Source organism: Gadus macrocephalus, chromosome 19 (genome assembly GCF_031168955.1).
Source record: "Gadus macrocephalus chromosome 19, ASM3116895v1".
Lineage (NCBI taxonomy): Eukaryota > Metazoa > Chordata > Actinopteri > Gadiformes > Gadidae > Gadus > Gadus macrocephalus.
This window is the reverse complement of record NC_082400.1, coordinates 7,540,166-7,556,874: the sequence shown is the minus strand read 5'-3', so window position 1 is coordinate 7,556,874 and position 16,709 is coordinate 7,540,166. Positions and strand designations below refer to the sequence as shown.

Below are 16,709 nucleotides of genomic sequence, written 5' to 3'. Positions count from 1 at the left end.
CAGCACACCTGGCTCGGGTCTGGCCAATCACAACCGTTTATCTGATATGCTAAAGGGGAGTGCCCCGTTGGAGCGCCGTTGAGGCATTTTCATGAACAACCAAGATGGCTGCCACTGATGTGTCACACGTTTTTTTTATTCTAAATTGTTGTAGGTCTATTCAATTGCGTCCAGAGGCATTTTAAAGGGGCCCCCATTGATATCGCCCATTGGAAATCGAAAATGGACTTAAAGGTCCCAGACTTACATTCCAGCATTTGCGAATTAGTCTTGGGATGTCAGGCCAAGACATAACCTCTGAGTTGTCATATGGAAATTAAGCAAATATTTGATGCTTATTGGATACTTGCAGACATACTCTCCTATTAAACCCCATTGTAATTACTGTAGCAATGTCTCTGTGTGACGTATTAGCATCTACAGTAGTCACGTTTATCCATGGCAAAGTCAAATACTAGACAAAACTGTATGGAGCTGAGGTGCAATGAAGGCCTACATCGCTAAAAATAGTATCTTAAAAATGTCAAAGTGTTTCAGGCCGTAGCTTATCTTGGAAAACAGCTTTAAACTAAATCTTAGAAAACTTTTTGAATTTTATCTTGAACTTGGCAAACCGAAGTCAAAAAAGGTCAAGAGTATTGAAGATGCAATAACCTTCCCACGAAGAAGATTATTCATGAATATGACTGTGCTTCACATTAAATCAAGATTCAACAATTCAGTCAATGAGGCTAGCCTGTAGCAATACGCCGTCACTCTCTTTCAAACACTCCAAACACAATGACACATACTCAGTGCTAAATGACAATATGTCGTTTATTTTCTATATTTTTAAAGGTTTATTATTTACAAACAAACAAAATAAAAACAAAAAAATCTAAAGTTTTTGACAAACACCGTTTGTCTGCATATTGTTTGTAAGAAAGTTTACATTTACCTTTCTTCTCGTCCGTGTCAAGTAACCAACCGATCGTTTGTTTTTGTCGCTAAGCATTGGAGAACATGAATAAGCACAATGACTGTTAGTGGGCGGGGCTGAGGCTGGGGAGGCGGGGTAAAAAGGTAGCTCGTTACAGCTTCCGTCTCTCTCTTCACTGGGCATGTCATCCATAAACACGAAAAAAAACGCAACTGCTGCAATGGAAAAGACCAAAATACACATTTTGGTTCTCCTTCCTCTGGCATTATTCCCAGTTCTTTTTGCATCTCTTTTTTTTTCTTTTCGATCAACAAAACACCAAAAAAACAAAAGAAATGTACAAATATATGTGCTGGTTGGTTGAGAGTCCATATACTGCAAATGTGTTTCTTATTAGTCTGTTTTTCGGTGCGCGTTTGTTCGTCATCGTAATGCCCGTTCCAGGATGCTAGTTTGTTGTTTGCGTTTATGAAAAAAAAGCACGTAGTTGGGAAGCTCTCCCTTCGAAGGCAAATATCAAAACACAGCACAAACCAACAGTGCTGATATCCATCTCTATGGTGCACTAGTTCCTATACACTATGGCATATTAAGGATTAAGCGCTCTGTTTTAAATAAAGCCTCCTCCACACGTTGTGAACCTTATATAGTATCAAGGCAGCACAATTCAAAGGGGATGCCTCTCTCTCTTTCTCTCTGTCTGTCTCTTTCTCTCTCTTTTCGTGACTTGCCTACTTATACCAACACCCAAGCTTAAGTTTGAAATAATCGTCATCTTTTGAGTTCATTAGAAAGTGCAATTCAAAATAAAAAATAAAAAATGAAATAAAAGTACTTAGAATGTTTTGCTTTGGCCAGTTTTATCCCACTCAAGCGTTAAAATACACAAGCCAATCATCCGTTGGCTTGTTAAATACACCAGCCAATCATCAGTGACGAACTAGAAAGAAAGGTGCTCCAGAGTCCTAGAATGTCTCAATCGGCGTGATATAACCGCAGAACTAGAAAGATTTCACCTTTTTTTTTCTTTTCTTTTTTTAACTGTACATAACCTCATTGAGTATAATATAGAGCCTAGATGAGAATGATAAGAGGGAGAAAACGAATTAAAGGAAAGAAATAACCTAACAAACAAGCTGTAGGCCTACCTAGAAATTCACATTGTAATTCAAGATTCCAATTGGACGAACTGAGACATTTGGCCATTCTCTCCTCGCTAATGCCTTCTTCGCTAAACATGTGAAGACGCACACACAGAACACAAAGAGTATACCAGCAGGGGCGTGTTTGTCTTGCACCTGGCTCACACACACTCACGGATGGAAAAAAAAGAAAAAGAGGATTGAACATGGCTATAGTTTAGGCACAAATACTTAAGAATGTCCGTGTGATAGTTTTTGATGTTTCTGCTTGCACACGAATAACGGACGAACAGTGAACAAAACATAATCTCACAATACATTTAACGTCAACATCTTTTTGAAATAGTATCTTTTTTTTGTAGGTATTTCTGAATGTGCATGCTTTCATGACATTGGTGAGCTGACTGTGTGTTGGTATAATATTGACACAAATTTTGCAGAGCCTAACCTGTAGTCTTTTAAAAACAGTTTCTCAGGGCTTAGTCACTTTAAACTGATTGGATGGTTGGTTATTTGCACTCATTTATGGCTCTAAATATAAATTGTTAAATGAAAACAGTCATAAAACCTAGTTTAAGATACTCATGACAAAGAGTTGAGCAGACATTCTATATATATATATATATATATATATATATATATATATATATATATATATATATATATATATATATATATATATATATATATATATATATATATATAAAGTTATAGATAAAGATGTAATTAGTCATGATAAAGTTATTTAAAAAATGGCAGTCACAGATTTATACTGTAAATATCTTACCTCTTATTATGTTAAAAACTTGGAACAAATCTACCGCTATTTCTGCCCAAGCTTGATATAGCAGTGAAACTGATTCATCCGACTATAAATACGCTATGCTTCTCTGTCTTACAGAATCTCAGGTTTCTTCATGAGTTGATATGAATTCACATCAGTTTAAAGTATCTAAGCCCGCGTTTTGGAGAGTTACATGAGACATAAACCTTAATGCAAAACAGCATTGTCTTGTTTTTTTTCCAGTTTGCTTCGACAATCACATTGTTAAAAATCACATTTTTTTAAAAAATGTGTGCCCTGCACGCCTTGCGAAAACGTAGACAGTAACCCGACTTCTTCAAAAACGTAAAAGGAGAGGGTGAAAATCGCTAGCGTGTGGAGAACTTGAGGCGCTGTGACAGGTCACAATACAGGGAATACTCAAGAGACATTGGGGTACTGAATCACAAATAAGTAGGAATAAAGTTCCTTGCCTCTGCCACTCCCTTTCGCGTAATATTCTTAAATAAAAAAATATAGAATGCAACATTTTTTTTTTAAATGGCTCTGAGAAAAGAAGCATCTGAAAATAAAAATACCTTTTCTTTGAAAAGATTAACTCATCAAATGATATTTTAACAATGGCCGTCTAATTGATTTTACTGCACCAGGACATTCATCATGTATTCCGTAAAGAAAGATTGAAATGTCCCCTCCCCCAGCAGGCATCAGTGTTGTATTGCTAGCTATTGCATTAAGGTTTGTCCATCTCAAATGAAACGTGTACGCTGTCCATTCACCCTCTGTCTCCCTCCTAAAGATAATGTCCAGTTTCCTGATAGTAGTAAGACATTGTTATGATTGAGAATGCACCACACAGTATCTGTAAATACTAGACCTACAAAATTATTTACAACACACATATAGGTTTTTTTTTGTTTGTTATATCACAGTCTATTGCATAATGGTAATAATCTTTAGTTTATAAATATTATAAATGTACACAGAGAGATTTTAAGCAACATTACATAACCTATATCTCAGCAGTCTGAAATTAGGAATACAAAAAATAGCATCCATCCATATCCTTCTCTTTCTCCATCATCATCATCATCATCTACGAGAAACGAATAAAGCAGCATTTCTATTATTCTATGACCTTTGGACCCATAACACTGTCATGGTCTGTATTTCACTTAATGTGACAATTTAGTAGCTTGGTAGGCTGTATTTCTGCTGCCGGAACGCAACATAAAACTCAGCTACTGTATCTTGAATTATTTCTGAAAAATTATGTTATTCTTTTCAGAAACGTGAAGAGATAAAACTGTAATGTGTGCTTTTGACAGTATTTTCCCCCACCCAAAGTATTTTTGACTTATTATCCACAGTGGTGCCAAAGCTGCTCATTTTCACCAATATCTTCAGTACAAAAGGAAACTGAAATCATACAGATTGCATCAGAAACTACAATGCATTCAGTTAACTAAACAAACAATATTTTTAAGTTAACAAAAGTTAACTTAAAAATAAGGGAAACAAACAGCGAAACAAAACAAAAATCAATAACATTTCATGTTTCTTTATAATTCTCGGAAAGGAAGACTCATGTTTATACTAGAGCTTTTAAATAGCCATTGCCAAATATTCTAGTTGGATTTACACACACACATTTATGTTATCATAGCAGATATCTTTATATCTATCTACATTTAGTCATATAGATAGATATATCGATGAATATAGATATATCTATACATATATAGATAGATAAATAGATAAATATAGATATATCTATATATTTGTGTAATATACATTCTTATGTTTAGGGAGACAGTGTGTCTAAACTATAATACAAGGGCTGTCTGTACAGGGTGTCTATGAGGTTATCTTTTCAAGGGGAAAGTGGGAAAACCGAAAATACTGAAAGTCTCTCATGTACATCTTCTTTTGCGTATTTCCGTGTTTTAAAAAAAAGAAGAGTGAATTGCAACACAGGTTCGAGAAGAAGAAGAAGGAAAAAAGGACCCCAGAAAAAAACCCTCAAAATCGAATCATAAATTGGATGAAAAACGCATTTTGTCCTGCTCGGTCTCTGCACTGCTCAGGACAGAATCCCTCCTCGACCCCGGCGACTCCCTGTGCTGCACGCCGCCGGCCGCCCCCGGGACCCCCAGCCCCGCGCCCACCGACGCCGCCCCCACCGCGGAGCGCACGGGCGGCAGCGCCCCCGACGACATCTGGCGGAACAAGTTGACCCGCTGGGGTACCGTGGTGCGCAGGCCCCCCTGCAGAGCCATCCCCTGGATCCCCTGGATCGCCTGGATCCCCTGGATCCCCTGGATCGCCTGGATCCCTGATCCCGCCGCCGCCGCCACCGCCGCCGCCGCCGCCGCCGGGGGCGCTATGGACGCCAGGGAGTCCCCGGGCGGGGCGTGGCCCCTAGGGCTCGGGGTGGCGTCGTGGGGCAGGGAGGGCTGGGAGGCCGACAGGTGGCGCACGTCTCGACTCAGGCTGACCGACTGCAGCGCCGGCGAGCCCTTGAGGACGTGCTCCCCCCTCTGGGGCGAGGAGAGGAGCTGCTGCTGCTGCTGCCCGGGGGACTGCTGCGTGGAGGAGGAGGAGGCGGCGGAGGCAGGGCTCGACAGCGCTGGTGGCTGGGCCATCTGCTGCTGCTGTGGGGGGGGAAGGGGCTGCTGCTGCTGCTGCTGCTGCTGGGCCGGGGGCAGGCTCTGCTGGATGAGGGACAGCTGGGAGGCGGTGGGCGAGCGGTACTGGAAGCTCCGGCCAGCCAGAGGGGTCTGCACGGGTGGGCTGCACATGGCAGCGGTGAAGGAGCACGGCGACATGATGGCGCCCTGCTGCTGCTGCAGGGAGGGGAGGTTGACCACGACCGGGGAGATGGAGGTGGAGGAGCCGGCTGCGCTCATGTTGCCGAAGGAGACCCCGGGGGCCATGAAGACCCCCTGGGCGGCGGCGGCGGCCGGCAGGATGCGTGCGGCGGAGGCGTTGGCGATAGCGGAGGCGCTGTAGGTCAGGGGGAAGGCGGACTGCTGGAGCTGATTGGTGCCTATGGAGGTGGAGTAGGGCGGCTGCGCGGGGGAGTTAATGATGGAGTTTCCAGACATTGGGGTGGAGTTCATCCCGCTGACCGAGTGCTTGCGGTCCACCATCATCACCATCTCCCTGTCCTGCCGGATTATCTGCTTCAATATCTCGTTCTCCTGCGTGTTGAACACGCCGGCGTTCAGGTCCTTCTGGAACTTCTGCAGCAGCAGTGAGTTCTTCTTCCCTGTTTGGGGGGGGGAGGAGGGGGGAGGGGGGGAGAGGGGGCGAGGGGAGAGGGGTTTAGCCTTGTGGGGGATACCGCGCTACAGAATACACTGCAGGACGCAACACACTCGAACGATGCAGTTTGTATTTATTTTTGCAAACGACGATGGTGATCGGTGCCATAGCTATGTGACCTTCGAGGACCTATGTGACCTTCGAGGACCTATGTGACCTTTGAGGACCTATGTGACCTTTGAGGACCTTCGCCTTAACACACCACCACCAGACTAGACTAGACTGTGCTGTGCTGTACGTGGGGTGCATCCTCTGAGTTTATACGTTCATACAAACTGCATGTTTCTCTCCAGTTAACGGTGATCAGTGGGGATGAGTGGGGGGACATTGAGTGACAGTGAGGGTGACAGGAGAGAGGAGGTGAGGAGTGAGGAGGTGAGGGGTGGAGGTGAAGGAGACACAGGAAGACACAGATTACTGCCGGTGGAACATGGAGTAGCTGATAGGCTGTCATAAGGTAATGACATACAGATAAGAAAGGAAAATGTCATTAAGGACCTGCCAAAAGGACAAACACAACTCTACGGCTCTGTCTAGACCAAAGGGACATGTTCTATATCAAAATGATCAAATTCAAAGTCACAAACTATTGACTACGCAATGACACTGACTTGTCCTTAATCAAAACCCAAGGATAGCTAGGGTGACCACTTTTCATTAGACACTGCCAAGCAACAACAACACTATGACAAATTGCTAGTATGCTACTAGGTAGGGTGTAATGGTGTGTATTGCAATAAAAATATATACTTACTAATTGATGAAGCGTTTGTAAAATAATAATGTTCCCCAAACTCGAAATAATACATTGTATTTTGCAGGCATTCAGCGATATTTAGAATTATTATTGCATGATTTCTGGATTTATTATTACCTCTTTTCTAATGATCTATCAACCAAATTTTACAAATAACTTTAGTCAAGGCCGTAATCCTAAAAAAATAATCAATAATTTATCTGCCTGAAGATGACTGCCCTACAAATTGAAACATACACAGAACTACAAATCGGTCGGCTGTCGGTGAGTTGACTGCTGACTATTACAACAAGCTTGGACTGGACCGCACTTCTTGTCTAGTTAGATCAATATTTAAGTCCTCCATCAATTATTTACAAGATTGAAGGAAACATATTTGGATGTCAAATTCTCTCAAATTCAAAAAAATGTGGCTGCTTTCTCGAGTGCCAAAGCAAACTGACTTATTTGCTAAGTTTGCTTTTACAAAGTCAGTTTTAATTTCTTCAGGTAATTATTGTGAGAGATTCTGAGAGAAGTGATTCATGCGGCTGTTTCAGTGTGACTGTTCAGCTAGGTTATTTTAGCATAGATAAATGCATGTCTGCTCTCCTAACCCTCACACACATGATACATAAAGACAACTGATCACACCTGCCAATGTTTGGTAAGGTGGGCTTAAATGTAAAAAGATGATCAATATTAGTTTATAGGGGCAAACATTCTCTCTAATTCTCATCATGGCTTTGTATCTTTTGACGCAATGTAGTAAAATTATATATATTATGATTATTATTATTTGTATTGTTATTAGGAGGATTTTGAAATAAGTGTACTTGCATTTGATTTTAATAAAGATTTTAGTGCCATTTTGGCCTCAATATATAATATTATTGCTAACATAAACAAGACTTATAGTTAACATGTGATAATCTCTAACATAATATAAATTCATGAAATATGATTAAACCTGTAAGTATGCATGTATTGTAGGACAGACTATAGGTAGGAAGGTATGCTAAGCTATGCCTAGCACTAGACACCCTGCTGTGAAACTAATGATCACTTACAAGGCCGAAGTCATGGCATTTTTAAATTTTAGAGGGTTAATCACTGTAGAAGGGAAAAACAATGAAGGTATACATTATTTTTCCAAATCCAACCTTAAGGGGTTAAAGCCTTCGTCTTAGAAACACAGGCCTTTCTGTTTTTCACCAAATGCAAATAAATTCGGAACATAACAGTTATAGTACACTATTCAACGTATGTAAACACAGATGAGTTGAGTTAGGTATTCTTAAATGCATGAATATCTGTAAATGTCTATGAACAGGTCAATATAAAAATTTGAATAGCAAGTAGAATAGAAATCTGGTGGAAGTAAGGACAGAATTCGGCAAAACAATCACGAGTAAAATTAGCTTTTGGTTACATGATTTTTTTCAAATAAGGCTTAAACTGTAAATAATAATTCACAAACAAATTCATCACCAAAAAGATGTTGCTCACAATCCAATTGAACATCAATTATAATGTTTGAATGCATATTCATATTCAAATGCCTATGCAAATGACTAGTGCAGAAGTTTTTTAGTTTTTTTAGGGACCATTGACCCATCAACATTTGAACAAATACAACAAATACAATGACACCAAAAAACAAGAAAAGAAAGTACAAAAAACTGTAACGGACAACATATAAATAACAACATGTAAATAATGATGACTATGTCAGGTACAAATATGAACAAAAATAAATCTTCACTTCAACCCCGATAAAGATAAGAATGCATTTCTGGTATTTGATCAATCAACTCTTTTCTATTTCTACCAAGTGTACCTCTAAGATGATGACTGTTAGCGCAAATAAATATGTCAAATTAGTAGAACAGAATTGTGACCCGCTGTGTGTGTGTGTTTGTGTATGTGAGAGACGGAGCGAGCGAGAGAGCGAGAGCGAGAGCGAGAGAGAGAGAGAGAGAGAGAGAGAGAGAGAGAGAGAGAGAGAGTGTGTGTGTGTCTGTGTGTGTGTGTATGTGCGTCGGAAGGAAGTTGTGAGGACATTTACGCCAAAGAGAATTTGTCAGTGATTTTTGACTCTACAGGGAAAGACATGTCTTCCCAATTTCACCAGCACCAGGTGGTTATTCTCACGTCAGTGTCTAAAAATAGGCCAAAAATAAAGCTGCTTAAAGTTATTACTCTAGGAATTATCCAACATGGTCCAAATCTTTTTTTGGGCAAATTGTTAGGAAACACATATAATATATATCCTCATATGACAACTACTACAACTAAAATATCTGTTTGTGAAAACATGATAAAGAAAATAAGAAAAAATGTAATGAGATCACTGCAATGTAACAGAAACCAAAACATGTATGGCCTTGCATTAGTAGAGTTCCTGGTAATTCACTAATCAAAGGTCAGAATTTTTTATTGTGGAATACAGTTCAACTATAACAAATATAACCAAAAATGTGTCATACTCATATTATATTTATAACAAATAAAAATTTACCAGATGTGTTCTCTCATTATACTATGCTATTTCAAATTTCTAAATGTATCAAAATAAATGGTGTGCAGTACTACAGTAGACGATAACTTCCATCCTTAAGTTAACACAAGAGGCACGACATGGTCTTGGTGAAATAAATGGAGAGGACCCATTTCTGCGATTCTGCCGCTCAAAAATTCCCCTTTTTCGTATATATTTGGAATTGGAATAAAATGTTTACCTGATGCCTATTGGTCGGCCAGGACACTCTTGAAAACGAGATGTGCTCGTCTCAAGACGGACTCCTGGTCAAATAATTTTTAGATAGAAGATCACGTCAAATGTGCAACAAGTTATTGGTTTCAATGCATGGTTACTGTCTGTTGCCTTAGTTCGACAGTCAAACAAGCACTTAACCAAATGCAGTTCATTTATATGTATAAACGACACATCCAGCACAGATCATGACATCATGTGTGTGTTTCCCCCCCACCCCTTCGTATGAGACAAAACCCCCCGTTTAATGATCAGTTCGAATGAATGGATTGAAGCAATAACACTTCTGTAAGGAGAAGTGTTACGCAATAGTAGGCGGCTGCCATTTTGAAGGAATGTGGGACACCGCTAGCTAACCAAACCGAGCACTAAGGTCAAAAGGGCAAATGTAGTTTTTCATTTGACAAAGGGCATAGGGCATAGCAGTCAAAATAACTATTTTTTTCTTTCTTTCTGGAAAGCAGTATTCTTCTCAACAACAAGGGGACAGACCAGAGCGCTTGATGGATTCTTGCTCACTTTAGAGCCTGCGGCCAACAATCGCGAATGGTTTATTGATTGATCGCTGACCTGCTTGTCACAATAGTATTTCAATGTTGAGTCAATAATCGGTTTGCGGGGCATTTGCAATATCGACATGCCTCAGAAAAGGCGAAAACAACAGACAAAAACAAAGCCACGTCAGGGAACGAAACACCAACATTTACTACAAAGACACAGACTCTTTGACGCAGCTTGTTAAACGCTTTGAGACAACATTGGCACACTATCGTTATGGATAGCACTTTTAAATATTGTAAGAAACTGTGCAGAAGATGTGCAAGCATAGTTTCATTCGTCCCAAAAGTTTAAACATATAAATATATCAAATAGTTGCGTACTGTATGATGGGATGATTGCTATAAATATCATGATCATATCATAATATCCTGGTTGCTTTGTCTTTCGGACAAAGAACATTTAATTGGCATTTGCCTCTTTAAAGTTGAGAAGAATTTCTTGTGCTTTGTGAAGCAAAAGTGCATCCCACATATTTAGAAAAACATTGATTAGTTAGATGCTATCAAAACAAAGCAACACTAAAAAGGTTAAGTGTTGATTTCTGTGATTATGGGGGCGTTAGTGCCCCATACTACCGTTATTGACATAATATAGTCTAGTTACTGAAACTTTATTAAAAATCGAATATATCTGATAATCCTGATCACTATAGGAAACTAAGACAATAACAACAACGGTTAAATCTGTTTATGCATGTAAGTATTTATGTATACAGGTATATGTATCATGTATGTATGTATGTATGTATGTATGTATGTATGTATGTATGTATGTATGTATGTATGTATGTATGTATGTATGTATGTATGTATGTATGTACGTATGTACGTATGTTTGTATGTATGCATGTATGTATTCATGCATTTATGTTTTTTTATTTATGTATGTATGTATTTGTATTAAATCAAAGTTGAAATAAATTGGTTACATAAAGTTTTTCATGTAAACAAATTCCTGTTAAGTCACTTTCTACGATTGAATGAGGTCACACAATGGGGATTGAGCTTAAGGCCCACTGATGAAGGTCCTTGCACTATGAATGTAACGACCTCGGTGTCGACACGGTTTGTACCTCGAGGAAAACCGACCGCTTATAACCAAAGTTGTTGCCAAAGACAACAACTTGGAGAAAGATAACCCTTTAATTCTGACAGGGTTGACTTTACGAGTTTCACGAAAAAACGGTTTGAACGTGATTTGTTTAAAAGACTGCAAGTAATCCTAAAAAGAAAACTGAATAGGCAAATATAAAATTAAATATCTTACATAGCTTGGTACCCAAACAATAACTGCCCTGGTTGACTTCAATACATGTGCCCCTTTTTCAACTGGCAACTGTGTTTGTGTAGAAAAACAACATCATTTTCCTTCAGTGTCCGCCTTTTCTCAATAACTCTCTCTTGATCAGAGAAACATTGAAGCGGAGTTCAATGGGGAAGTTTACCAAAGAGTGACTGAGCACGTGGGAGACTGTCAGTCTTTAATGGATCTGGACCTCTCTAGGGGGTCTCTGGTGCCCCCGGCCGGCCTCAGCTCAGTGCCCGCCCACTGGGCCGCCCTCGGGTGGCGGTGTGGAGCAGGGTGGTGGTGGTCTGACTGGTGGGTTTGGGAGCTGCTCATACCCAGGTGTGCGGATGAGTGGGAGGAGAGGCGGAGGCGCATGCACGTGAGGTTAGCTTCCGTCCGCCCCGCGGGGCTCCAGTGTTTAGGGGGGAGAGGGGAGGGGGTCCACAGGGAGGGGAGGGGGTGGGGGGGGGACGGTGGTGGCGAACTGACTCCCTCCTGGGCCAGCGACATGCACTGCCTTCCGGGGTTCAAACTAACCCCATCCACAGGACCGGATACTTTGTTACATAAGACACACTTGTTTTATAAACGGATGATATACTCAAGACAAAAGAAAGAAGAGATGGGGAGAAACAAAACCAAGAGGTTAGACCATAGAGGAGGAGCAAACATGTCATGCAGCACAAGATGGCGGACACAATGCCGTGATGGAGTCATACAGACAGACGGACGGACAGACGGACAGACAGACGGACACGGAATGGGGACGAGACGACAAGGCATGACAGGCAACGCGTTCCGACCAGAAGGACGGGGACCACGGGATGTGAGGGAGGCGGGGTTTGAGGGGTTTGTGGGGGGGGGGGGGGGGGGGGGACTGGGGGGTCCGGGGGAAAGGAGGGGGGTCCCTTACCAATGCGGTCCAGTCGGTCAATGGCGACCGTCTCGAAGGCGCGGCGCATCATGGGGTACTCCTCCAGCACCTCGTTGAAGTGGTCCACGGACAGAGAGAAGAGGCGGCAGTAGGTGTCGGCACGGACACTCGCCGTCCGCCGGCCCTTAGTCAGCAGGCAGATCTCTGGGAGAGAGAGAGAGAGAGAGAGAGAGAGAGAGAGAGAGAGAGAGAGAGAGAGAGAGAGAGAGAGAGAGAGAGAGAGAGAGAGAGGGACAGAGAGAGAGAGACAGAGAGAGAGAGAGAGAGAGAGAGAGAGAGAGAGAGAGAGAGAGAGAGGGAGAGAGAGAGAGACAGAGAGAGAGAGAGAGAGAGAGAGAGAGAGAGAGAGAGAGAGAGAGAGAGAGAGAGAGAGAGGGAGAGAGAGAGAGAGAGAGAGAGAGACAGAGAGAGAGAGAGAGAGAGAGAGGAGAGAGAGAGAGAGAGAGAGAGAGAGAGAGAGAGAGAGAGAGAGAGGGGGAGAGAGAGAGAGAGAGGAGAGAGAGAGAGACAGAGAGAGACAAAGACAGAGACAGAGAGAGGCAGAGAGAAAGAGAGAGAGCGAGAGAGCGAGAGAGAGAGATGGAGAGATGGAGAGATGGAGAGATGGAGAGAGGGAGAGAGAGAAAGAGAGAGAGAAAGAGAGAAGGATGGATGCATTAGGAAAAATACATTATAATTAAGACATTGCAATTTACATTTATAAAACTATAGGATAGCAAAATAACATTTGAATGAATGCATAGATATTAAAACAACAACACTGCAGTCAGATAGAGAAAGATAATTACAGTTGTAAAGAAAAGAACACACAGGCTTCAACATGACAACATGAATAATTCGATTTCTTAGAACAACATATTGAACTTGCCCCCTTATCCCATGCCCCTTAACACTGCAGAACATTACCATATAGACAAACCCTCAGTGCTTGGCTAGGGAAGGAAAAGCTAATGGAAAGTAAATAAAAAAACGCCAAACCATTAGCGGTCCTGTCGTAGCCAGTCAGCTAGCTTGATTCATCATGCCACTGTGTAATAAGTAAGTAAGTCTACACAAGAGTCCTTCGCAAGCAATCAGTTTCATAATAATGATCGCCTAATGAGTGAAATCACTGGTTTTCCTACTTTCTGAGGAGCTTCTTAACGACGACTGTTGAACACCATCGTGTATAACAATGAAACCACTTTGGTGAGGGGACCTGATTGCATCCCCCATTATATTGTAAACTACGCAGGGCAGGATAGTCTAGTCATCGAGTTGCCAGCCCAAAGGTTCTGGTACGATGCCAATGTCAGCAGTCTACCTGAATCTTTTTGACAAACTCCTAGCAGCTTGTTGATGAGGGGTATCTCAATAAATACATTTATACTGTCTCCTTCGATGAAAGGGTTAGGGTTAACATAGATAATATCCATACCATACATAACAATACACAACAGTTCTACCCAGATATGTCAATACCATCCAGACATGTGTATTGTGACAGAAATGAAATTTTTTTGCACATGGATCTCTTGGTAAGGTCCTGTCCTACTCTCTGACCTGTGCGTTGATCACAGGGGAACCTTTTGGTTACGTTCATCAGTGATTGTAAAGCTGGATTCAACGCCAAATATCTTCCATTCATTTATGTTCCAAGGGTTGCTGTCCTGACTCTATGGGATCCTCAGATGGTGTTTCAGACAAGAGGGAATATTCATTCACACGTCAACGAAATAAATAAGCTAAAAAAAAGAATATTTTTTTACCACTCATGGCCGCATACTGAGCATGTCTGCAGGCATGCATGATATGGTTGTCGTGTTACATACATATATATATATGTGCAAAATGTCTATCTATACATATGTCGACTACCAGAACCATATCCAGACTTAATAGACATTGAATGAAACACAACAACAAGCAATAACAATTATGTACCTTAAAGCCAAACATCCCTGATAAAAACACCATTTACCACAACCTAATGTTCACATCATAGTATTCTGAGTAAGCATTAATCTAGATTCATTCATTCATCCATTCATCCATCCGATGTTGACAGCCAACGAATGAAGAGCAAAATGAGACGTGTTGTACGGCTTATTTCTGATATTCACCCGGTGTGTTCTCCTCTGCAAAATGGCGCGGTGCCTGGTCTGTCAGATGTGTGAACAACACCTTTGCGCCGAGGGTGTGTATAAGGTGTGAGTGCGGTTCGGAGGAGAAGTGAAATATTCTGTTTGACGTGGATACAAAGGACGGCTCCGACTGAGGCCCATACGAGAGCCAGACAGACACACGGGAGGGCGGGGAGCGTCAACACGCGGCCTGGGATTAGAGTCAACGGCGGCTACGTGTGTACATTCATCACCGGGGTTTAAAGATCACAGCCAGACAGGTAGTCATACATACAGACACACAGACTCTGACAGTCAGACTGACATACTGAGAGAGAGAGATACTTAGACAGACAGACAGACAGACAGACAGACAGACGGACAGACAGAGGGACAGACAGAGGGACAGACAGAGGGACAGACAGAGGGACAGACAGTGGGACAGACAGAGGGACAGACAGACAGAGGACAGACAGACAGACAGACAGACAGACAGACAGACAGACAGACAGACAGACGGACAGACAGACGGACGGACGGACGGACAGACGGACGGACAGACGGACAGACGGACAGACAGACAGACAGACAAGACCCATCAGGGCTGGAACGTGATGTGACTTGACGCGTGGTTTCCATCACCTTGTCACAGAGCATCACAGTGGGACCCCCGGGGCATCGTGGGTAATTTGCTGTCAATACATGTATCATGCAATCCCATGGTAACCAGCCGTTTGTCGTCAGCACTCCATGGCTATGGCTATGGCGGATTGGAAATCCGCATGAATAACAAATACAAGGCCGGCAGGGGATGCTTCTTATCGGCCGTCTGTAATTGTCCCAGCGTGGGCATACATGCTCATTGCCCCTCGGGATGTCTACATTTGGTGGAGCTAAACGGCAAAAAAACAGGCTCCCGATTCGTACCTGTTTAGCATGCAGGGCTGGATAGGACCGGGTCTCCGAGGTAAATGTTGGATTAGTGTCCTCACAGAGCCGCCGCTCATTAGCATGCTAATGCCGTCTTCGCCTGAGAGCACTTTTTTTAAGTATCCATACTTTTCAATCTCTCTCGCTGATTCAAAAGCCACTCGGTCCCTCCATCTCTCTATCTGAGTCTCTGTCCCTGATTTGCACAACCCCTGTCATTAACCCTCATCTCTCTCTCTTTCTCTCTCTCTCCCTCCCTATCCCACTCTTTCTCTCTGTATCTCTCTCTTTCTCTCTGTATCTCTCTCTCTCTCTCTCTCTCTCTCTCTCTCTAGCTCTCTCTCTCTGTAGCTCTCTCTCTCTCTCTCTCTCTCTCTCTCTTATCTCTCTCTCTCTCTCTCTCTCTAATCATATTCCTTTCTCTTGCCTTTTCCTCTTTTTCTCTCAATCTCCCCTTATTCAACATCACTCTCTCTCCATGCCTCACCCCCCCCCCCCCCCCCCCCCCGCTCCCTCTCTCTCCCCCTCCCTCTCCCTCTCCCTCTCCCTCTCCATCTCTCTCTCTCTCTCTCTCCCTCTCTCTCACTCTCTCTCTCCCTCTCTCTCACTCTCTCTCCCCCCCGCCACCCTCTCTGTTCCCCTCTCTCCCCTGTCAGACCCCACCCTGTCCTCCTACCCTGGATTAATCCCGGGTTCTGGGCCGTGCGTGAGTTATAAGTGGGAGGTAGATGGGTGACACTGGCCAGCTGCTTCCAACTCAGGCTTTTTTACTTTGCTTTACTCAGGCAAAGGGAGTGAATAAAAAAATGAACCTGAAAAACAAAATTGCCAGTTGCGCAGAAGGCAAGAACAGGTGGCGGCACACCGGTGGAGACATGGAGGAACGATGCGCTTTTATGTCTTGGGATGTGCGTCACTGTGGCCGCTTTGTAGTGCTAAAGCCACAGTTGAAACACAAATCCATGTTCTTATCTCTACGTCCTCCGGGCGTACATCAGGTGTTTCATGAGTTCATTAATGGATGTGATATCGATGGATTCATCGATGCAATCGGGTATCCTGTATAAGAGTTTCAGGAAACCAAGCTAATTTAGGTTAGCTGAACAGAATTTTGTCACTTGAGTGTTTGCTAACAAAATCCATTCTCTTCCTCCTTTGTCTTACATCATGTTCTCTACAAGAATACCATCATGCTACAGAAACATGCTACA

At 42.5% G+C, this 16,709-nt stretch overlaps 1 protein-coding gene across 1 annotated transcript in view; it reads right to left on the bottom strand.

Annotated features, from left to right (window-relative positions):
• Window positions 1–798: 798 nt before the first annotated feature.
• LOC132447422 (potassium/sodium hyperpolarization-activated cyclic nucleotide-gated channel 1) overlaps window positions 799–16,709 on the bottom strand; it is a 26,943-nt gene continuing 11,032 nt past the window's right edge. The window contains exons 4-5 of the mRNA XM_060038199.1: window positions 12,446–12,610; window positions 799–6,116 (exon numbers count right to left, since the gene is read on the bottom strand). Coding sequence (XP_059894182.1) covers window positions 4,879–6,116; window positions 12,446–12,610 — 1,403 coding nt within the window. The 3' untranslated portion in view covers window positions 799–4,878. The remainder of the gene's footprint in view (window positions 6,117–12,445; window positions 12,611–16,709) is intronic.